Source organism: Moschus berezovskii, chromosome 20, assembly GCF_049115385.1.
Source record: "Moschus berezovskii isolate FMDL1 chromosome 20, NW_MosBer_1.0, whole genome shotgun sequence".
Lineage (NCBI taxonomy): Eukaryota > Metazoa > Chordata > Mammalia > Artiodactyla > Moschidae > Moschus > Moschus berezovskii.
The window spans coordinates 59,480,285-59,502,988 of record NC_142479.1 but is presented as its reverse complement, the minus strand read 5'-3'; the positions used below and the strand labels follow the sequence as shown (position 1 = coordinate 59,502,988).

The 22,704-nt window shown below is 59.3% G+C and overlaps 1 protein-coding gene across 3 annotated transcripts; it reads right to left on the bottom strand.

Annotated features, from left to right (window-relative positions):
- Positions 1 to 88: 88 nt before the first annotated feature.
- On the bottom strand, positions 89 to 21,520 carry ACE (angiotensin I converting enzyme). Of its 3 annotated transcripts, XM_055408167.2 has the most exons (25): positions 21,212 to 21,520; positions 20,407 to 20,574; positions 19,418 to 19,511; positions 18,859 to 19,002; positions 18,275 to 18,466; positions 17,638 to 17,735; positions 17,098 to 17,270; positions 16,505 to 16,728; positions 16,016 to 16,160; positions 15,636 to 15,734; positions 15,264 to 15,386; positions 14,498 to 14,709; positions 13,706 to 13,842; positions 12,725 to 12,883; positions 12,325 to 12,412; positions 10,351 to 10,494; positions 10,011 to 10,202; positions 7,056 to 7,153; positions 6,684 to 6,856; positions 4,337 to 4,560; positions 3,896 to 4,040; positions 3,031 to 3,129; positions 1,126 to 1,248; positions 667 to 854; positions 89 to 514 (listed from the first exon to the last, which is right to left on the bottom strand). In XM_055408167.2, exons 1-25 carry the CDS (start codon positions 21,461 to 21,463, stop codon positions 285 to 287), a joined length of 3,924 nt encoding a protein of 1,307 aa, XP_055264142.2. In that variant the 5' UTR covers positions 21,464 to 21,520; the 3' UTR covers positions 89 to 284. The 3 variants fall into 3 exon arrangements, with proteins under 3 accessions (XP_055264142.2, XP_055264143.2, XP_088685332.1); XM_055408168.2 differs by lacking the exons at positions 19,418 to 19,511; positions 20,407 to 20,574; positions 21,212 to 21,520 and having other exon boundaries at positions 17,638 to 17,784; positions 18,859 to 18,998; XM_088829206.1 differs by lacking the exons at positions 14,498 to 14,709; positions 15,264 to 15,386; positions 15,636 to 15,734; ... (7 more) ...; positions 20,407 to 20,574; positions 21,212 to 21,520 and adding an exon at positions 13,935 to 14,488.
- Between the last annotated feature and the right edge of the window lie 1,184 nt (positions 21,521 to 22,704).

Here is a 22,704-nt window from a genome sequence, read left to right as displayed (position 1 = left end):
TCTTGGAAAGAGAGGAAGACCTCCGAGAAGTGACCCCCTTGATTGGCAGGAAGCAAGGGAGCTTCCCCGTGAGGGACACAGACGCGGATGGGAAGGCAGGACTTTTAATTGTATCCACAGGGAGACGGGGAGAGGGTGCCATGTGAGGGGGACTCTGGGGACCACGGGGCAGGGACATGGTGGCCCGTGGGCCGGAGGACTGGTGGGGGGAGGGGGCAGGAGGAGGAGTGGGGGGCTGGGGGGTGAGCGGTGGGAGCAGGGCAGGGCCCCTCCCCGGTGCCCTCTCAGGAGTGTCTCAGCTCCACCTCGGAGCCGAACTGGGGCCCGCGGTGGGGCCGGCGGAGGCTGTGGTGGCGGATGCTGAAGAGCCGCTGGGTGAGGCCCAGCGTGGCCACCAGCAGGGCGACGCCCAGGAAGAGCAGCACCCACTGGCCCACGCGGGCCTGCTGCTCCTCCAGGTTCAGGCCCAGGAAGTTGACGCGGCGGGAGCCCTCGAAGGGGCCTTCCAGGCGAGCTGGGCGGGGAGGAAGGAGAGCGGGGGCTGGGCTGGGCCGGCGCCGCTGGCTCCCCAGCCCTGAGCGAGGAGGCCGGACTCCAGCCTGCCTTAACTTGGGAGGGCCCCAGCCCTGAGCGAGCCCCGGGGCCCAGGGGGGTGGGTGGCGGTACCCGAGTTTGGCGTCCAGTTGTACTGAGGCCAGCCCAGCTTCTCCCCGTGCCGCTCGTTCTCCGTCACGAGCCAGTCCAGCAGTGGCTTGAAGTAGGTCATCATGGCGGCAGCCGACATGTTGGACTGGCCCGTGATCAGCCGCATGGCTTCGGGCCACGGCTGACTGAAGCCCAGCTTCATGGCATCCCTGGGGGAGCCCCAGGAGGGGAACCGAGTCAGAGGGACAGGCTGGGAGGCTCCCTGCCCGCCCCGCCCCCGTCCCAGTCTCACCCCAGCTCTCTCTGCCCCACCTCTCAGCCTCCGCTTCCCCCCGGGACTGAGAGGCCTGGGCAGGTCTGGGGCTTTGGGGAAGGGGTGACCCTGGCTGAGGGCATGGTAGATGTTCCCGGAAGAGTTCCCCTGGGAAGTAGGTCATCATGGGGAGGACAGAGGTCAGAGCAAGACCAGAGGAGACTCACGCCAGGAGCTTCCCGGCCTCCTTGGACTGGTAGATGTCACACTTGTGCAGGGGGCCCTGGTGGCCCGCCGCCTGACACAGCGCCTGGTGGAACTGGAACTGGATGACGAAGCTGACGAAGTACCTGCAGGAGGGCAGGCGAGGCCTGGGGCGGAGGCTGGGGGCAGCGCCTCCGAGCCCCAGCCACCCTGCCTCCCGCTGCCTGCCATGACGTCAGGGTGAGCCTGTCCTGGCCTGCAGAGTCATCCAGGCCTCCTTCCCCACCTCCCACCACAGAGCTGCCTCCTCATGGAGCATCTTGGGAGAGCCTCTCAGAGCTTGGGATGCTCATGGGCAAGGGAGGGTGGGGCAGAGCCCGTCAGAGATGTGGCGGGCTGCTCTGAACACAGAAATGACATCTCTGTCCCTGAGGTGTTGCCTACAGGGTCATGCCTCTGACCGGGTAGGGAAGCCAGCCCAAATGACCTCCTTTATCCCAAAGCAGTGGGAATTCCCTGCAGAAGTCTGCTGGTCAAGGAGGGGCAGCCTCTCTGAATGTGGGGAGGTTTGGAGTATTCTGAACTAGCAGCGCAGACGGGAAGGCTGGGCACAAGTCATGTGCACTGTCTTTCCTGTATGTGTTTTGCCAAGGCTGCTGGTCAGAATCTGGAGGGCGATCCCTTTGCCCGCTCCCTCCTGGAGAATTATCTGTGCTAAGCCGGGAAGCTAGCCGTCACGTGGGCCGGCTTCTGTGTGAAAGTGAGTGCCAGCTCTGGAGCTCAGAAGCCCATTGGGAAGGCAGGCGGAGGGTCTCTCTGAAGGTCACCCTGGCACACTGGCTGGTCAGGCCTGCGTGGAAGTGCCCTTGACTCTCCTTGGCTCCCTGTTCCCCCCGCTGCTCCCTGGAGCATCTGAGCAGGCTTTCTCTTCCTTCCTGGACTCAGGCACAGAGCTCACCCGCCTCATGCTTATTTATTAGGTCCTGACTGTGCTGACATTGCGCCAGGTGCTGGGGTGGAAGGCTCGGCACGGTGGACATAAGCCCTCCTTCACTGGCCTTCCGGGGAGCACAGGGGCCCTCTGCCCCAGATCCCTGCCTCGAGGGAGGGCTCTGGCTCCTCTAATCACACTTCCCAGCCCCCAGCCAGTGATCCCCTGCAGCACGCAGGGGGAGAGGGGCTGATTGGGCGCACGCACGTGGTGGCTGCCCAACTGACGCCCTGCTGTGTTTCCACATTCCATTTAGGACAGTGATTTAACGATCGTGGGTTATGGCCACCAGTTCCCGAGCGTGTTCTGTATTGAGACTATGTGCTAAGATGTGAACTCTTGCAACGATCCTGTGAAATGGGATTCCATGGGTAAGGAAGCTGGTGCTCGCAGAGATGGAGGGGTTTACTCAAGGGAACAGTCATGGAGATGAGATTTGAACCTGTACTGTCCAGCCCCAAGGCTGTGACCCCCTACCTACCCCTAACAATACAGGCTTCCACCCCGCTGGGCCTCTAGTCCTAGCTCCAGTGGGTAGAAGGTTTCCCAGGTGCAACTCAAATTATGTCACAGGAAATATGTTCAATACATATAAGGGAACAGAATGCTGTAAAAATGAGAAAATAGTGCTCAGGGCATGGTCTGGCCGTGGATCATGGTTCATGTTAACTAACTGAGGTCTTGTAACCATTAGCCGGTTATAGTGAAGTTTCTGTTTTCAACTGTCTGGAGGACGGGGGCTCTCATGGTATCACAAGAGTGAAACATCAGCCTTGGTTATAGGTGAGAGGACCAGAAGCAGTGCGCCACACACAGGTCCCCAGGTTGCCCTGATGGTAGCTCCTGGAGCAGGTAGCTCTTGGAAGGGGTAGCAAAGGTGTCTGAACACCACGTGGAGGCGATGCCCCTCCAGACACTCTCCTCCCTTTCGTGTTACCTGACATAAGGCACACTTGCAGGAATGTGGAATTTGGCCCCTGGGTCAAAGTCATCTTGAGATCTGTCCAGTGGGGGACAGACACCCTGGTATTTCAGCCTGTGGAGGAGGAAGACACATTAGAGGGACGGTTTGGGGACAATCAGCAATTCCTGGTGGCTCAAACGGTAAAGAATCCATCAAAAATGCAGGCGACCTGGGTTTGACCCCTGGATTGGGAAGATATCCTAGAGAAGGGAATGGCAACCCACTCCAGTATTTCTGCCTAGAAAATCCCATGGACAGGGGAGCCTGGCGGGCTACAGTCCATGGGGTCACAGTGAGTCAGACATGATTGAGTGACTAACACTTTCACTTTTTGGGGAGAATCAAGCTGGGAGAGTTAGTGTTCTTGATTTGCAATATGGTGCCTGCCCTGGGCCTGGACAGGGTGCTGACAACTCCTGCAAGCTGTGCCTTTGTGAGTCACTGCCCCCAGGTACCCCATCACTCATACACACACACACACACCATTATATACCATACATACAGACACACCAGGTATACACAGGCAGGCAAACACACATACACACACCCCTAGACACTATACAGGCAGACATACCAGGTATACACAGATGCAAGCACACACACACCCCTAGACACCATACACACAGACAGACCAGGTACACACAGATGTAGGCACACACACAGACACACACTTACATGCCACACAGACACACCAGGTACATACAAACACAAGCACACACATACACACACACACCCCTAGACACCATACATGCAGACACGCCAGGTACACACAGACACAGGCGCTGGCATACACCGCATGGAGACCGCTGGCCCACACCCCACAGCAGGGCTCTAGAACCTGAGGCTCCACCACTCCTGGTTGTAGTTCTGCCTGGTGACGCTTCCGTCGAACACCCTCCAGCGCCACTGGTCGACAAGGAAGCTGAAGGGGATGAAGGCGATCTTGTCAAGTGCCATCTTCATCAGAAAGTTGATGTCCTCCTCTGCCAGGAGAAGGGAGCCTGACGTTGGATCCAGGCCTGCCTCCCACCATATCCTAGCAGTGGGCTGAGCAGGTGTGTGGTGGCTGGAGTGGGCGGGGTGACCTGCTTCTGCTTGGGTCCTGCGACGCACCTCTTGGGGTGGGTTTTCCCTCCCGCTCTCCCTGCTGGCTGTCCCCTGGCTCCCCATGTTCTGTACCAGCACTGCCTGTAGCCCACGGAGCCTCCTCTCTGCCTCCCAAGCTCGCTGCCCCTTCTCGGCCCCTTGGCCCGCTTGGATCTCCCCATTCTTCGCTCACCGTAGCCGCCGTCCCCGCTGCTCAGCAGGTTGATCTTGTGCAGGTGTGTGGGGGTGGACACTGAGAGGGCCAGCACGTCCCCAATGGCCTCATGAAAGCCAGGGTTGGCACCTTCCCGGAAGGTCACAGGCAAGTCCTTGTACTGCATGAAGTACTGTATGTGGCCCATTTCGTGGTGGGCAACCACCAGGTCCTCCATGTTCACCGAGGTGCACTGCTTGATCCTGGAACACACGGGTGGGAGAGAGATAATAAGGAGCCCTGCGGCAAAGGCACCTGCCAACCCTGCTTGCAGAGCAGACCCCCAGGACCGCCACATGCAAGGAACACAGCATCATGGGGAGGAAAACCAAAAGGAGAAATGGAGGCAATCTGAGGATTGGAAATGCCTACAGCGTGGTCCTCCAGGCCACTCCTCTGCCTCCAGTTCCCCTGAACACCTCGAGACTGCACTGCTGTGAGTGTGGCTTTCTAACTGTGCGAGGTAGGTGCTCTGGAGGCATGGGGACCCTCAGTCACGGTCAGTGACCTTCTAGGGCATGGGTCCTGTGGTTCCTCTTCTCACATTCTGTCCCTCCCTAGTCTCAGGCTCCCTGAAGGAAACAACAGTGTCTGGGCTCTTCTGCATCCCACGTGCCCAATGCCAGCAGGGAGATCACCCCAGGATTTCTCAGGGCCAGAACTGATGGGACATCTGCCGAGCTGTCCGAGCAGGGGCTCCACTTCCCTTTCCATCTTTTGTGAGCCAAGGAAATTCACCCTTGGATATAACCAGAGCTTTTCAGCTCAGTGGACCCCTTTTTCTCTGTCATTCTATGGCGAGGGGAAAGAGCTGCCCCAGTGACAATGAAGTTGGGGTCTGCCCACCTTCTGTTTGGACTCCCTGTACAAGCGAGGTTCCCCAAGGAGCCCTCACCTTTGAGAGTCTGTCTGCGCCCCACCCAGAGCTCTGGTCTCCGTGCCTCTGAAGGAAGAGCCCAAGGCCAGGGGAGCCAGTGAACCTGTCTGCTTTGTTCCAGGACCTCTGAGTCCACTCTTCTCATCAGAGATACTTCACCATTTCTGCCATTTCTCCCAAGAGGCGGAAACTTCTTAATCTTCTTTTGAACCTAGGTTGTGACTGGTTGAACCTTGTGACTTGCTTTAGCCAATAAAATGTGGCAGGAGTGACCTGTCCTAGTTCTGGACTAACTTAGTCTTTAAGAGATCTGGCTGCTTTTGCTTTTGCTCTGTGGATGCCGGCCACTGGATAAGAAATCTGACCGCCTGAGGCTGCCACCCCATGAGGTCATCCAAGCTCTCCTAGAGAGAGATGTCTGGCCAGACCCCAGCTGCTCCACCCACACCAGTCCGGGCACCCAGCATGTGAATGCAGGAAACCACATGAGCATCCCTGCCCCAGCATGTGCTACACAGAGAAAAACCGAGGAAGCCAGCTAACAGCCAGGAGCATAGCCCTGGACTGAAACCCCGCTGAGCCATGCCAGCCTTCTGCAGCCATCAGAGCTGCCCCAGCAAAGGTCTCCGCCACTGCCAGGCAGGACGAGCCACTTCACTGTGCAGTGCCTGAATCCCTGGCCCATAAAATCATGAGCAGACTTCCCTGGTGGTCCAGTGGTTAGGAACCAGCCTGCAAATGCAGGGGACACAGGTCTGACCCCTGGTCTGGGAAGATTTCACATGTCCCGGGGCAACTAAACCCATGATCCATAACCACTGAGTCCACACTCGAGAGTCTGTGAGCTGCGACAAGTGAAGCCACCACAGTAAGAGGCCCACGCGCTGCAACTGGAGAGGAGCCCCTGCCTGCCTCAACGAGAGAATGCCCTCGCACAGCCACAAAGACCCAGCATAGCCATAAATAAATAAATACATTCAAAGTAATAATTAAAAAATCACGAGCATAGTCCAATAGTTATTTTACACAGCCCTATGTTTTGGGCTGGCGTGATACACAGCAGTAACTGAAATACTGTCCACCAATGAAGACAGCTCCTGAGCCCTGCCAGAGGTGAGAGGAGGTCTGTGTGAAGCCCCCACACCCCCGTGTGCTTCCCTGTTTCAAGCACAGGCAGCAGGGGGAGGGCCTGCTATGTGCAGGGCCCGCCTGAGAGGGAGGCTGGCTGGCGGCTCACAGAAGCCTCACCCCCAGGACTGTGACCTGGAACCCTGAGCTGACGCAGCTGGTCAGCGCTCAAGGAGACCCTTGCATGGTGCCTGGGGTTCCCCTGCCACAAGCTGGTGGCCACGCTGAGGCCCGGCCCACCTCTCCGGACCCTCCGCCCCCAGCTTGAACTCAGACTTGTCTCCTTGGTCTCTGGGCTCAGGACCTGCAGCCCAGACGCACCTAAAGTCCTTGCCGTTGAAGAAGTCCCAGGCAGAGGCATGGCACACCACTTCCCGCCCATCGGTCGGCTTCTCCAGCATCGACTTGTTCCAGAACTCAGGGGGCATGGGCAGCAGCCCCAGGGAGGTGAAGAAATTGTCTGCTTCCTTAAACATCCTTAGGGGTGTCCAGCCCTGCAAACAGATGGAGCTCTGCAGAAGCTGGGGACAGTGGGGACGGACTGTGTGCCACCGTGGGAGGGCCCTGGGGGAGGGCCAACCTGGAAGCAGCTCCTGAATTAGGGGGCCCTCTCCCCCTGGGGCGGGGCTCCCCGCCCCACGCCCTGGGGCCGCCCTGGAGGAGCAGGGGTGTGAGGAGAGGGCCAGTGCGGACCTGCTTTATCATGGCCTCCGTGGCATCCATCTTGGGGGCTGAAGGGAAGGGTGCCACCAAGTCATAGATGTTGGACCAGCTCTGTGCCCACATGTTCCCTGGAGGCAGGTAGAGGACGAGATGCAGAGACAGGGGAGACAGTGCTGCATTCTAGGCTCGGCACCGTCACACAGCCTGAGGTACCAGATCCCAGTCTTGCTGATCATAACCTGACCAGCCACTGCTGCGTCTCGTCCACGTCATCTGAGGTCAGTTCATGCAGTCAGCTGGCAAGAACCACCCTCCTGGGACTTCCCTCGTGGTCCAGTGGTTGAGAATCTGCCTTCCAGTGTAGGGGATGTGGGTTCGATCCCTGGTCAAGGAACTAAGATCCCACGTGCCCCAAGGCAACTAAGCCTGCACGCCACAACTACTGAGCCTGGACTTTCTAGGGCCCGCAAGCCCCGACTAGAGAAGCCCGCGTCACATCAAAGACCCAGCACAAACCCAAAACTAAAAAAAAGGAACCACCCAACCGCCCTCCTTCAGGAGAGGTTGATGCCTCGGCATTTAGGGCAAGACGAGAGTAAAGAAGCTTTCCCAAGTGACTCAGATGGTAAAGAATCTGTCTGCAATGCAGGAGACCTGGGTTCCATCCCTGGGTCAGGAAGATCCCCTGGAAAAAGGAATGGCAACCCACTCCAGTATTCTTGCCTGGGAAATCCCATGGACAGAGCAGCCTGGTGGGCTACAGTCCATGGGGTCGCAAAAGAGTCAGACACGACTGAGCAGCTACCAACTTCATGGCCAAAGGAGACTAAGCTTGAGCTGACATCAAGTGGACCCTATGCGTGCAGGCCAGTGAGGCTCGGAGTGAGTGAGAAGCCAGGACGGGGTGGGGCGCAAGCTCCCAGGCCAGTGGGCACCTGCTTTCCTTCTTGGGGGTCTGTGTTTCTCGGCCAATGAGCTGGCATTCTCTGGTCTCAACACAGAGGGACCGACGGTGGCTAGTCTCTTGAGCTGCAAAGAACTAGACCCAAAGCTGGAAGGGGGTCTCCCTCATGATCTGTAAATGGTGTGTGGCCCCATATGGTCTCTCTGTTCACAGTGAGGAGCCCCCCAGGAACAGGGCCAGATGGTCCAACAGACACAGGAACCCAGTGGCCTCTACTTGCCCAGTCCCTGCCACCCCTTGTTGTCTCCAACTGCCCACTTCATGCACTCAGGCCATCTGAGTTTACAACCCCTGGAGAATGATGGTCCCCAAGTTGAGGGGACATTTCACATGCTAGCAAGGTAACTGTCAAAATCCTTCAAACTAAACTTCAACAGTATGTGAACGGAGAACTTCCAGATGTACAAGTTGGATTTAGAAAAGGCAGAGGAACTGGAGATCAAATTGCCAACATTCGTTGGATCATAGAAAAAGCAAGAGAATTCCAGAAAAGCATCTACTTCTGCTTCACTGACTACTCTAAAGCCTTTGACTATGTGGATCACAACAAACTGTGGAAAATTCGTAAACAGATGTGAACACCAGACCACCTTACCTGCCTCTTGAGAAAGCTGTGTGCAGGTCAAGAAACAATAGTTAGAATTGGACATGGAAAAACAGATTGGTTCCAAATTGGGAAAGGAGTACATCAACGCTGTATATTGCCACCCTGATTATTTAACCTCTATCCAGAATACATCATGCAAAATGCTGGGCTGGATGAAGCACAAGCTGGAATCAAGACTGCCAGGAGGAATATCAATAACATCAGATACGCAGATGACACCACCCTTATGGCAGAAAGTGAAAAGGAACTAAAGAGCCTCTTGATGACGGTGAAAGAGGAGAGTGAAAAAACTGGCTTAAAACTCAATATCCAACAAACTAAGATCATGGCATCTGGTCCCATCACTTCATGACAAATAGATAAACAATGGAAACAGTGACAGACTTCATTTTCTTGGGCTCCAAAATCACTGTAGACAGTGACTGCAGCTGTGAAATTAAAAGCCACTTGCTCCTTGGAAGAAAAACTATGACAAACCTAGTTTTAAAAAGGACAAACCATATTAAAAAGCAGAGATATCACTTTGCTGACAAAGGTCCATACAGTCAAAGCTACGGTTTTTCCAGTAGTCATGTATGGATGTGAGAGTTGGACCATAAAAAGTAGGCTGAGAGCCGAAGAAGTGATGCTTTCAAATTGTGGTGCTGGAGAAGAATCTTGAGAGTCCCTTGGATTGCAAGGAGATCAAACCAGTCAATCCTAAAAGAAATCAACCCCGAATATTCATTGGAAGGACTGATGCTGAAGCTTAAGCTCCAATACTTTGGCCACCTGATGAGAGGAGCCAACTCATTGGAAAAGACCCTGACGCTGGGAAGAATTGAAGGAGGGTGGAGAAGGGGAAGACATAGGATGGGATGGTTGGATTGCATCATCAACTCAATAGACACGAGTTTGAGCAAACTCTGGGAGATAGTAAAGGGCAGAGAAGCCTGGTGTGCTGCAGCCCATGGGGTCTCAAAGGGTCCGACACAACCGAGTGAACAAAAGCAACACTCTCCCAGCTCCTTTGCCTGAACATCGTGTCTGCCCTTCTCTCTCCCGACGTGACTACTTTCTCCAGCTGTCAGACCTCTCCCCCTTCAAGGCTTTGTTCACGGCCCCCTCCTGGGGAGGCCTTCTCAGCTCCCACTTCCAGCCCCTCCTCACCCTCATGCTGCCTGGTGCTGTGACCCGAGAGGTGGTCTCCCTACGACAGGCTTGTGAACTCTGCGCACTGCCCCACCCCTGGTGACTGGTGCCACGTGGATCTACAGCAAACGTGGCACCAAGTGCAAGTAGGGGGCTCTTTTTCCCACCCCCAACCCCCACCCCACTCTGGCCCTGGCAACATTCCTCTGCCCCGGGCTCCAGTGTCCCTTGCAGACCCTTCCCAGTCTGCCCTCGGACCGTGGCCCATCTCGCTGGCGCTTACCGAGCAGGTGGGCTGGGATGGGGCCCTCCAAGTTGATGAGCTCGGGCCCGTAGTGGCGGTGCAGGGCCCGGCGCACATAGGCGTGCAGGTTTAGGTAGAGCGGCTGCAGCTCCTGGAACAGTTGCTCCAGCTCCTCCTCTAGGAAGGGCATCTCGTACATGGACCTCCAGGAGTCCCCGCCATCCTGGTAGCCTGTGGGGGTGGGGGGTTTGTGGCCAGGTTCTCTGAACACAAGACTGTCCCCGGAGCACTCCCTGTCTCCTTCCAGGGCTGCCCCCCTCACCTCTCAAGTCTCAGAGGACCCCTCTGAGGGCCCCGGTGACCTGCAGGGAGCACTCACCGTTGAGCCTGGCGGCCTTGTTGGTGAGCTCCACATATTTGGGGAAGTAGGGGAGGATGGATCGCCCCACCTTGTCACGCCAGCTCTTCCATGCCCAGGCCAGGTCCTGATAACTCCGGGATGTGGCCATCAACTTGGTCAGATCTGGGCGGGAGGGGTAGGATGGCTTGAGCCCCCAGCTCCTGGCTCACCTCCCACCTCCTCCAGAGCTGGGAGAAGACAGGAAGGGGCTGCACAGGTCGGGGGAAACGAGACAGGATGGTGCCCTTTCTATGGGGCTTACAGGTGCCAGGCCCGGGCTCGGCGCTCCATAGACGCGACCTCAGGCAACTACAGGGCTGCAACAGCCCCGTGAGGGGTGCCCTTGACCCTCTTTCCACACAAGCCGTTGGTGACATGGCTGCGGCCGCCAGTCTGGAAGTGGCCAAGCTGGGGCACAAACCCAGGGCCCAGGCCCCAGAGCTGTTGTTCCTCATTTGTCCCCTGCCAACCCCTCCCTGAGAGAAATAGCCTGGAGGTCAAAAGCTGGGGGTTCCTGGTCAGTTTCCTCCTGACCTCAAAACCACCCTGGGTGAGTCAGGGGACCCCTCTCTCTCCGTCTGTGAGAGGGGGGATCATGCCGGCCTGAAGGCAGGAGAACCCTGAGCAGGGACCGGACCTCCTTCATCTCTGCATCCCCATGGGGCCCAGGGTGCCTTGCACACACTGTAACTGAACTAACTGCCTGAATAACCGCTGTGCAGGCCAAGGACACAGATCCACTCAAGCACCACCTTGGCTCCATGTCCTGTCAAAGCCATGCCTGTATGAGTGGCCTCCTGGGTTGTGGGTTACATGGAGCTGACATGGCCTTCGCAGAGCTGGGATGAGGAGGCCATGACCACGTGGGGCAGGTGTGAAGGGGGTCCCGCCTCCCGCCCGACCCGGCCTGAGATGGAGGCCTACGGGATCCACCCCTCGCTGACCCACGCTGAGATGTGCTATGCGCTATCCACTTTTCAGAGAGGAAGTATATTCAAGGTAACTTTGATGGGGGAAAACACACTTTGAGAATTTTTCATCTGTCCTCTGCTGATGTGAGTGTTCTGTTTTGGGGGATGCTCTTACTGTTAATACTGGCAGCGATCCGACAGCCCAGCCCCAGATCAAGGGGCTGCCTGATGAGGGGTGGAGGCCACATTCCCTCTAACACTCTTGTCCATAAACAAACACACGCACATGTATATCCACCCCTGCTTGCGTGCCTACCCACATACACAACCCCCAGGCCAAACCCTGTGCTAGGAAAACTGCTTCTCCTGTTTATTTTCCATTTCCCTTTCTATTTGTGCTTGTTCTAAAGTGGGAGTTGGGCGGAGGGCCAGGAAGAGACTGTTTCTGGGTGGAGATTCCTCAGTCAAAATGTTTATGTCTCTGGCTCCCTGACCCTGAGAATTGGGTAGGGGGGCGGCTGTCAGAAGGGGTGGGGGGTGTCTCTGTGTGCAGGTACTGGGGTGTCGGGGCTGAGCTCCTTCAGAAGGGGGAAGGTTAAGAAGGACTGGTCAGTCTCCTGTGAGAGGAAGAGTCTCGCCAGAGCTGGTCCGTTCCTGCCGGCCTTGGAGGGAGTGAGGTGGGAATGGCTTCTGGAGGCTGAGGCTTCAGTTTCTGGGTGGGGTGGGGGCCAGAGAGGAGCGCGAGGGGAGGTAGGTGCCTAGAGGGGAGTCCAGGCCCCTGAGAGAAACATCTGAGATACACCTGCTCTGAAGGGCGGAGTGCAGGGTGGAGCAGGGGCAGGCCCTGGGCCGGCTGGGGGACCACGCAGAGATGAAGCCGGGCTGGTTCTAGGTGGTGAGAAGTCCCAAGGGTGAAAAAGGGGGAAGCGAGTTTCCTGGGCGTGCTGACCTCCCGAGTCAGAACTGAACGCCGCCCTTTCGCCCTTTCGTGGCCAGCACCCCAGCCTCCCTGGGCCTCCCGCTCACTGTCCAGTGCGCTCACCAGGCTCAAGCCGCAGGCAGGTGCCATTTTTGTGGCACACAGAGGCCACGCTGTAAACCGTCTCCATGTCCAGCAGGATCTGGTTGTACTGCGGGGGAAGAAGAGAGGCAGCGAGCTACAGACCCGGCCCCCTGTTCATCGTGCGGGGTGGGAGGTGGGGGTGGGGGGTTGCCGGGCTATGGGTTGGGGAGGGGGCTCCCAAAGCCCTCCCTTCTCAGCGAGTCTGGGTGTGTGTGTAGACGAGTCTGGAGGTGTGCACAGACGTGGCAGAAGTCATGACTTGACAACTTCAGGATGAGGAAGCAGCATGAAGGCCACAAGCCGTTCCTCGAGCTAGGACCCTCTCCTGACCTGGAATCCTCCACCCCCTTTACCCCACCCTACCCCCCAAGTTCCCCACCTCTTCGAGCTCCTTGACGGGCAGTGCTGCCCGCTCTAGATCCTGAATCTTCTTTATCATCCGCTTCATGGTGGCGTTCTGGAAGTTGGTCACGTCGAACTTCCTGGCCCAGGTGCCGTACTTGATGGTGTGGTTTGCCATCTGTAAGTTCTTCTCCATCTGCAGGCACAGGGGGAGCCGTATGAGGCCCAGGAGGAGCTCTGGAAAGGGCTCCTAGGTGGAGGCATCGTGCAGGAGCCGAAGAGGCTGGGTGTCGGGGGGCGGCTTTATCAAGTCCCTGCCTTTGCTTATAAAGACCTTCCTCAGCCCGGACTGTCTGTGATGTCCTGTGTGCGGTATACAGGCCCTCATCCAGCAAGACATCGCGTGGCAGAGGCAGAGAAGGAAACCCCACCCTGTATCTTGAGTGCTGTTGGGACAGAGGCAGCTTGGCATTCTCTCTGTGGCCTCTGAGCCTCAGGGTCCCAGCTGTAAAATGGGAACAAGGTCACTGGCTTTGCAAGACTGTGGAATACACGAGGCAATAGATGTCGTGTGCCAAGGAACAGTGGCCAGCGCATATGGGTCTTCATGAAATGGTATTTCTCTGTGGCTCACCTTGGTTATGATCTTTGCTCGGCCACGCAGATGCGGAGGAGGTCGAGGTTGGGGGGCAGATGTAGCCCTCGCTATGGTGGCACACAGGAGCCTTCAGTCTTTTTAAAAACTGACTTTGGCATCACTTACTTCTGCACAGATTACTCCGTTACCAACAACAGATTGTTAATGAAAGGCCACCTGTGTTAGGTACTGGGTGTGTGCCCACCTGAACCTGAAATTGGACACTTTTCAATATGCCATAGGGATTTTTCACAAACTCTGAGAATGTGTCCCCCTGGGGTGATGCTGGGGACAGGAGTGTGGCCTGTAGCACCTTGGGTTTGAGAGGACGGGCCCTGTGGGAGGAGGAGCGCCCATGTGCCCGGCTGGAGGGGCCCCTACCAGCAACTTGCTATTGTCCGTGCTGATGTTGGTGCTGTACGTCCAGCTGGCCTCGGCATACTCGTTCCACACCACCTGGGATCTCCGGTCATATTCCTCCACAAACTTGCGGGCCTCGGCCTCGTCGGATACCAGGTCTGCGGGACAGAGCAGAGGGACACAGACAGGCCTCCCCTCACCCTCCTGCCACTGCCCAGGCCTCCCCGCCCCGCCCCCCAGCCAATCCCACTTGGGCTCTGGGTTTTCTTCAGGCTGCTGGTTGTTGAGGGATGGGTGGTTGAGTGGCGGATGGTTGTCTGACTGCTGGTTGTTGCCTGGCTGGTTGTTTCCTGGTTGACTGTCACCTGGCTGGTGGTCCCCTGGCTGGTGGTCCCCTGGCCGGTGGTCCCCTCACCGGGGACCAGCAGGGGGCACCCACAGCAGAGCAGGAGGAGGAGGAGGAGGCGAGGCAGTCCTGGAGCAGCCCAACCATGGCCCATGGCCGCAGGAGAGCAGAGCCCTGCAGCTCCCACCCCCGGCCAATAAGAGCAGAGCCTGCAGTATGACCTCATAGAGCAGTGTGCCTGCCAGCCAGCCCCCAGCCGGGGCCTCAGATCTGGGCACACCCTCCCCAGGAGGCTGGAAAGATGTGCCCACTCTACCCCAGGGCCTTGCTGAGAACTTAGGGTGCTGCCTGGCCCTCCAGGCAGGACGCCAGGGCCTGAATGGACAAGCTGATCAGGAACTGTGAACTGGGGACCTGGGTCCCGAACCTAGAACTGAGAACCCACGGCACCCTGCCCCGGGCTTTACCAATGCCCTCTGGGTAATTGTCGGGTATCGGCGGGCGCCACTGATACTCTGGCCAGCCCAGGACCTCGCCATTCAGCTGGTTCTGCTCCTCGAGCCACTGTGTGACCGGCTGGAAGTAGCTGAGCAGCGGCCTAGCGTCCAGGTTGTCTGAGCCGACCATGTCCTTCAGCACCTCCTGCCAGGGCCGTGAGGAGCCTGCCTGCAGCAGCGCCCTGTCGGGCAGAGCGGGTACTGTGGGCACAGGGCTCTCAGGCCAGGATCTGTGGCTGCTGCCCTGGCCCACCTGCTCCACCTCTGGCCACTTCTCTCCCCACTGGGTGGCAAGAATTGCAGTGCTGTCTCAGGGCCTAGGACCTCTGTGAAAGGGGGACATTTGTCTTGCCCCACGCCAGCCAGAAGGGCTTCCCAGGTGGTGCTAGTGGTAAAGAACCTGTCCAATGCAGGAGATGTAAGAGATGTAGATTCAATCCCTGGGGGGGAAGACCCCTGGAGGAGGGCATGGCAACCTACTCCGGTATTCTTGCCTGGAGAATCCCTTAGGCAGAGGAGCCTGACGGGCTACAGTCCATAGGGATGCAAAGAGGCAGACAGGACTGAAGCGATTTATCATGCATGCCAGCCAGAAAGCCCACTCCACAAGCAGTTGATGAGAGAAAGAAAAGGAGGGCGAGTGGAGAAGGGCTCCCTCCACTGGTGTGGTGGTGGTGCCCCCACCCGATACACCTTTCACTGAGCTCTCCCCTCATCCCCCACAGCCCCCACACACCGGAGCTTGGCCCCCGCCTGGGTGGACTGGTAGATGTCACACTGGTGCAGGGGGCCTTGGTGGCCTGCCTCCTTGCACAGCGCTTCGTGGAACTGGAACTGCAGGACAAAGCTCACGAAGTACCTGCAGGCACAGGGTGGGAGTGAGGGGGGTGGTGGAGGCCCCCTGCCTGGGGCCCAGCTAGCTTCCACAGGGCAGAGGCTGGACCACAGGCTGCCTTGGGGGAGAACTGAGAACCGAGCTTGGCTCAGGAGAGAGGCCCACTCGAATTCCAGGTTGTTGGGGGTCCAGGGGAGTATGGGGACAAGCCTGGGATATGGGGGCCCAGTGAAGGGGGAAGGAACTAAGGTGTGCCAGAACTGGGGGCAATACCTGATATATGGGGTCACATTTGGGACGTGAAACTTGGCTCCAGCATCAAAGTGGGTTTCGTTTCGGACAACTGGAGGACAGATCCCCTGATACTTGGTTCTGGAAGAGGATGTGATTAAGTTGTCTTAGGACCTGAGGGTTGTACACTGGCTGATTTTCCCTTTGCAGAAAAGGCTGCCAAGCAGGCATTCCCACCAGCCGTCCCTCCCCATCCTGGAGAACTGGGGATGACCACCTGTCCGATGGAGTTTTAGGCAGGAAAGAAGAATGCCGTGAGGAGGAGGGGGGAGGTGTTCCTGGAGAGGAGGGAGGAGGCAGGGTACCCGGGAAGGTGGCGAGGGCCCTTGGGATGAGGCCCCTCTCCATCCCTCTCTGCTCACCGAAGATACCACCAGTCATAGTTGTAGAGGGAAGGGGGGGTTCGCCCACTAAAGACCCCCCAACGCCACTGGTCCACCAAGTAGCCAAAGGGCAGGAAGGCAATTTTTTCCAGTGCCATCTTTAACAAGTAGTTGATGTCGCTCTCTGTTGGGAGATGAGATGAGCAGAGAGAGGTCAGAGGGAGAGGGGAGTCCAGCTGGGACAGGGGGCCCTGGGGGAGAGGCTGGCAGGAGGTGAGGCTGGGCAGATGCAGAGAAAGGAGCGCCAGCCTTTGGGACCATGGAGTCCTGCTTGGAAGAGGATGCTAGGGCAGTGGAGCTGGGACGCAGGGTAGCCCTCGAGGCCTGGATGGATCCCCAGATCTGCCTGATGTGGGACAGGGAGGCAGAAATGAGATGGGCAGATGGGAGCAGTGACCAGTGGGGTCCTGCTGGGGGACCCAGTGGGGACTGGGTGGGCTGGGCTGGGTCCTCTCCACCCCTGCATACCTGTGTCGTTGGTGACCTGGTCCAGCAGGCCGATCTTGTGCAGGTGTGCAGGAGTGGAGACGGACAGGGCCAGCACATCCCCGATGGCCTCGTGGAAGCCTGGGTTGGCGCCTCGGCGCAGGGAGACGTGCTGGTCCTTGTACTGCAGGTAGTACTGCACGTGGCCCATCTCGTGGTGAACCGTGGACAGCTGGTCCATAGTGACCCGCGTGCACTGCTTGATCCTGCGGCAGGGAGAGGGCGTGGGTGAGGGCGAAGGACGGGCAGGACAGGGACCAGAGAACACACAGGGAGGCTGGTGCCAGAGGGAAAGAAGCCAGGCGGGCGCTGTCCCGGGATTCCAAGGAACTGGTGGAAACAGGCAAACCTTCACCCTGCCCCAGCCCCACCCAGCCTTTCCCCTCCGTTCCAAGGTACAAGGCTGGCTGCCTGTCAGAGCTGCCTAGAGAAAGCAGCCTACTGGCAGCCTTGGAAGAGACCCAGCCTCCTGGCCGGTCTTGGAGCTGGCGTAGGGGTGGGCCTGGGAGCTGGCTTCCCTGTGGCCCGGCTGCCCGGCCTTCGGGAGCCTTGCAAGCCGCCTCCAGCATTGAGACCTGAAGTCTTTCCTGTTGTAGAAGTCCCAGGCGGACGCGTGGCACACCACCTCCCGCCCGTCGCTTGGCTTCTCCAGCATGGATTCTGCCCAGAACTCGGGTGGCATGGGCAAGAGCCCCAGGGAGGTGAAGAACTCCTCTGCCACCCGGAACATGTGTGTGGCGTTCCAGCCCTGGGGGTGGAGGGGTGGGGGGGCACACTCGGGTCAGGGGCCAGCTGCTGGAGCCCACCCCAGCTGCCCCGGGGGCATGTCTGGGGTCCCCCACTCAGGTCAGTTCCGTGCTCACAAAGAGCGCCTCTGCTTTGTGGCCTCCAGTCCCAGAGGCCAGGCCCCTACTGGCTACAGAGGATAAACAAAAGTGGCCTGCTGCTCACTGCCCCCCTCCCCTCCCAGCGGGGTCCTGCGGGAAGAACTGGCACCTCAGCGAGGACACAGGCCCCAGCTCACAGTGGGGACACACACTCCAGGCTGCGGCTCCTCAGCTCCTCATGTCTGACTCCCTCTCATGGCCCCCGCCAGCGCCTGACTCCGAGCTCACCTTCTGCACCATAGTACTGGTAACATCAAGATTGGGCTTGTCGGGGAAGGGCACCACCATGTCGTAGATGTTCTCCCAGCTCTGGGCCCACATGTTCCCTAGACAGAGGAGGGGAACCGGCAGCTTGGCGCCCAGCCCAGCCAGCGCCTGGTTCCCCAGGCATGTCACTGAACAGCACCCCTGGTGTCTGGACCTGGGGTGCTGCAGGGCCACAGCCCGCTTGACTGGCTCACACAGCAGTCCCACTCACACTCCCGAGTGCTGTGTTCCCTGGGGCTGGCAGAGGCCAAGGTGCCCAGGTGATGTGGCTGGGGTCCTTTCTGACAGTGCCAGGTCCTGCCCTCCCCCAACCCTGACACCGGCCCACAGGGCTGGCTTTCTGGGGCATAAAGTAGGGTTCTTTCTCCTCTTCCACTGGAGCTAAAGCCTTCAGGGTGGCTCCTGGCTCTGCATTTTACTAGCTCTCTGCCCTGTGCCACATCCCTCACGCATCCTAAGCCCCCATCTGAACAGCAGTGATCATGAGGATCACTGACTTTATGGGTTTGTGTGGGCGAGTGAGCAATGCGATGCTCTGGAAGGTGAAACATGATGAGGCTGACCCTGGCCATGCATGGAGGTGAGGCCAGGCCCTTACCCAGCAGGTGAGCGGGGATGGGTCCCCTGAGGTTGATGTATCTGTCCCCATATTGGTGGTGCAGTGCACGCCGGACGTAGGCATGGAGGTTCAGGTAGAGGGGCTCCAGCTGCTGGTAGAGGCGCTCCAGATCCTCCGTGAAGGTGGGAGAGTCGTACCAGGAACGCCAGTAGGCCCCTGTGTCCGAGAAGCCTGGGCGGGGGGAGGCACTGGGGATGCAGTTCAGGCCCAGGCTCTGGCACCTCCACCGCAGCTATCACCTGGCCATTCTCCTGGCTCAGAGCCAGTGTATCCGCCTGCTCACTGCAAGGGATAGCTGGGGGATTACCGCTCTCAGTTTTCTAACTATGGTTGCTCCAACTCCAGCTAAACAGATCCTGACACTTATGAGCCCTACAGCTGGGAGGAGTGCCAGGAAGGGCAGTGTGAGGCTGATGGGGCTAAAGCCCAATTTGGCCATCCACCATCTGACCTTGGACCAGTGTAGGGAGTCATCGTAAGGGCCGCTCTGTGTGTTTCGGGGCTCAGTGGGGACAGAAGATGGGAGGGTAGTGCCCACACTGAGGTCGGGTGGGTGTGCTCACCATCCTGCTTGTAGGCCTCGTTGCTGAGGGCAGTGAAGTCCTGGTATAGGGGCTTCAGTGGGATGCCTGCGGCATTGTGCCAGCCCTCCCAGGCATACAGCAGCAGAGCGTAGCTTCGCGAGGAAGCCAGGACGTTGGTGAGCTCTGAGAGACAGGTGGGCAGGATCAGTTCAGAGACTGCTGCCTCGAAGTCAGCAACAGAGGAGGAGGTTTGTAAGGAAAGCCACGGTGGGGGGTCTAAGGCCTGTGGAGGGCTCTTGGGGGGATGAGAGGGCCCATTAAGGGAAAACCAGCTGGCGACGATGAAGGCCAGTTGTGATGGGAGAGGAAAAGCACACATGAGGGTGGGGTCGGGGCTGGAGGTTGGAGATTCCAGAAAGCAGTCGGCCTGGAGGAACACAGTGTGGGGCATCAGGCACTCTGGTCCTAATCAGAGGTTCAGGCCTTTGAGTTTACCCCCTCTCTCTGCAGAAATGTGCCATCCTCCTGGGAGCCGCGGGGTGGCGGGGAAGGGCAGGAAGCCCCGGAAGACAAGAGACAGGAGACTCAGGCCTGTTACCTGGGTCCAGGGACCAGCAGGGGGCAGTCTTGTTGGGGAAGCAGACCTTGGCAGTGGAGTAAATCCTGCTCATGTTGCTTAGCAGAGAGTTGTACTGGGAAGTCAGAGTTTAATAAATGTTAGTGATGAACAGCCCTCTGAGGTAATCTGGCCACCCTCTCCTCTTTTTGCTGGGAGGAACACGGGAGATGCCCCGTGAGAGAGATGTGGCTTGGACAAGGCCACCTTGTGGCACTCGGAGCATATCTGAACGTGGATGGGTGGGTTTCGCTTCCACTGGAGCCCACCTGTGGAGATGGGAAACTGGCGTCCTGAGAACTGGGGAGCAGGGTTCAGTTCTGAGCTCGGCCACCACCTGACTGAGACCCTCTCCTTCCCTGACTTTGATCCCCTCTCCACCTTTTGGAGGAAGCCCTTAAACCAAACCACCTATGGAGAAACTCTGAAAACCCGTTTCATCTTTCACTGTTAACTCGAATTTTGCTTTCTACTCCATGCTGCTGCTGCTGCTGCTGCTAAGTCGCATCAGTCGTGTCCGACTCTGTGCGACCCCATAGACGGCAGCCCACCAGGCTCCTCTGTCCCTGGGATTCTCCAGGCAAGAACACTGGAGTGGGTTGCCATTTCCTTCTCCAATGCATGAAAATGAAAAGTGAAAGTGAAGCTGCTCAGTCCTGTCACTACCCATGGACTGTAGCCTACCAGGCTCCTCTGTCCATGGGATTTCCCAGGCAAGAGTACTGGAGTGGGGTGCCGTTGCCTTCTCCTTCTACTCCATGACACTTGCTTTAATATAAAGTAACTTCTCTCACCCCATCTCCAGGGAAATCAATACTTCAGGAATCCACTCTGCTCACAGGGGCTTCCCCTGCAGTCAGGGCCAGTAGAGATCCTGGGGTCCCTCTTGGCCAGACACCCCCACCTCTCACCACCACCGTGGGCACTGGGAGGGTACCCGGGCGAATTCTGCCTCCACCCCTCGGGCCCACCTTCTGCCGCTTCTCTAGGTCCAGGTTGGCGGGGCCCAGGGTGCGCACCGCCCCGATGATGCGCAGCAGCGTGGGGTCGGTAAAGTTCTGCCAGACCGGGTCGAACAGATCCTTGGCCTTGTGGCCCCAGGCCTCTGAAAACTCCTGGCTGAGCAAGGCTGCTTCCTCCTGTGGGCACCAGGAGGGCACGAGAGGGTCAACGGGAGGCCATGGCGCTGGGGGAGGGGAGGAAGGTCAAGGGCTTCTGGAGACCGGGGCTGATGGGGGCACTGCTCCCTTCAACTGGGCCCTGGGGGTGAAGAGCTGGGGCGGGGGGGTCTGCCTCAGGTAGGCGGTGGAGCAGAAACGCGCCAGAAGAGAGGCCGGGAGAGGAGAGGGTGATCAGACAGCGACGAGAGGTGACAGGCACAGGGAGCCAGGGGAAGGTGGTGCGGCCAGAGAGGGGGAGAACCCAGGGCAGAGCGGGCGCCCTAAGCGAAGGCTGCCGCGGATCCGGCCCGGCGTCGCCCCCGCCGCCGCCGCCTGGGAGGACTCGGGGTCAGAGTGGCCGGCCTCATCCATTCGGCTCCTTATTGGGCAGGACCACGGGCCCAGCACCGGGCCAGGGAACCGACTGCCTGTCCACGGGGATCGCTTTGGGAATGGGGGCGGCGGCTGGAGAGGAGGCGGGCGGGCCCGCCCCGACCCCACGGCTCCGGGGCCGGGGGCGCGCGCGCGGGGCGGGGACTCTCCGCCCCCCCAGCGCCGCCGCCGGGCTGCGATTGGCCGCCCGGGCCCCGCCCCCGCCCCGGGCCCGCGCGCCCACCTGGCGCCGCGCGTTCTCCTCGGTGATGTTGGTGTCGTGCGCCCAGCTGGCTGCCGTGCTCTGGAACAGCACCTGCTCGGCGCTCGAGTTGAAGCTGTCTGCGAAGATCTGCGCCCCGGCCTCGTCGGCGGGAAAGTTCCCCGGCTGCAACGCGGGGTCCAGCGCCAGGACCACGGGCGGCGGCGGCGGCGGCAGCAGCAGCAGCCACGGCAGCAGCAGCGGCGGCCACCGGCGACCCGACGCGGCCCCCATGGTGCGGTGCGCAGCGTAGCCCCTTCTCCCGCGCAGCGCCCGCCCTGCGGGTTATAAAACCCGGCCGCCGCCGCCGCCTTCCGACACACCCCCACCTCCCCGCCCCGCCGCGCTTCCTCCTCTGCTCCAAAGTCCCCCGGCCGCCGCGCGGGCCTAACGGAGCGGGGCGGGGACCGAGGCTTCCTGGCCCGCCCCGGGCAGGGGCGCCGGACCGAGGAGGGGCCGAGGCGGCCCCCGGCGAGATGCAGCCGGGCTGGGGGTGGGAGGGAGTGGCGGACGGGCCTTAGGTCTGGCTCTCGCAGGGGAGGCTAGAAAGGAGAACCCCCCTCCTCCAACTCACACACATACACCCCACACCTATGAAGCTGAGAGACCCAACAGTTTGCTGGAATACCCCAGCCTGCCGGCGTGCCCTCCCCTTCCATCACTCAGCCTCGGTGCAGGGACCCGGAGCCCAGCGGCCTCTGATGCTCAGTCTTCCGGCCTTACCGCCCGGGGCTCTCTGGGCTCGGAGTGACAAGGTGGGGGAGCTGTCCGCAGAGTCGCTAGTGCCGCGAGACAGGGTTAAATGACCGTCACCCGGTCCCGCTTCTTCACGAGGCCTTGGGTGTGGCCTGCGTGGGTTGGGGAGCGCCTAGGCTTCTGCAGGCCTCTGGGCGGATGCTCAGGGACCCCGGTTCACCTGGGGACTGGGGGGGGTGCGGTCAGATGGGGGAAAGAATGGGGGGTTGTTCTGGAAGGGGAGGCATAGAGCCACAGGCACACCTGCTTCCTTCACACAAGCTGTCAGTTGCTCAGGCAGGAACAATCATACAGACTTGCCAACTTGGAGAGCTACAAAGATGACCACAGAGACGACAGAGGAAGACGCTAAGACCCAGGTTGAACGGCTTGCTCCCAGGCAGCCCGGGTTTCCACACCCCCCATCCGTCTTTCCTTGCCCCATCCAGGGTCCCTGTGTGACAGGCACGGGGGAGGAAGGACAGTGGCATCCTCCTGAGGTGGCTGTGGAGGCTGAGGGTCCGCCCCTAAGTCCTCAGCCTCACGGTGTCATCCCCAGAGGTGGGAGGACCGACCAGACACTGACACGGGAGTGGGGAGGGAGACAGAGGGAGCGGAGGCTGCGCAGAGGGAGCAGTGAAGAAGCCGGCCACAGCTGCTCAGGAGACCCCCACCTGTTCTGCAGCCTGGGGCTCTGAGGACATGTGGGCCCGCTGCACCTAGGGAGTGGGTGCAGGAGG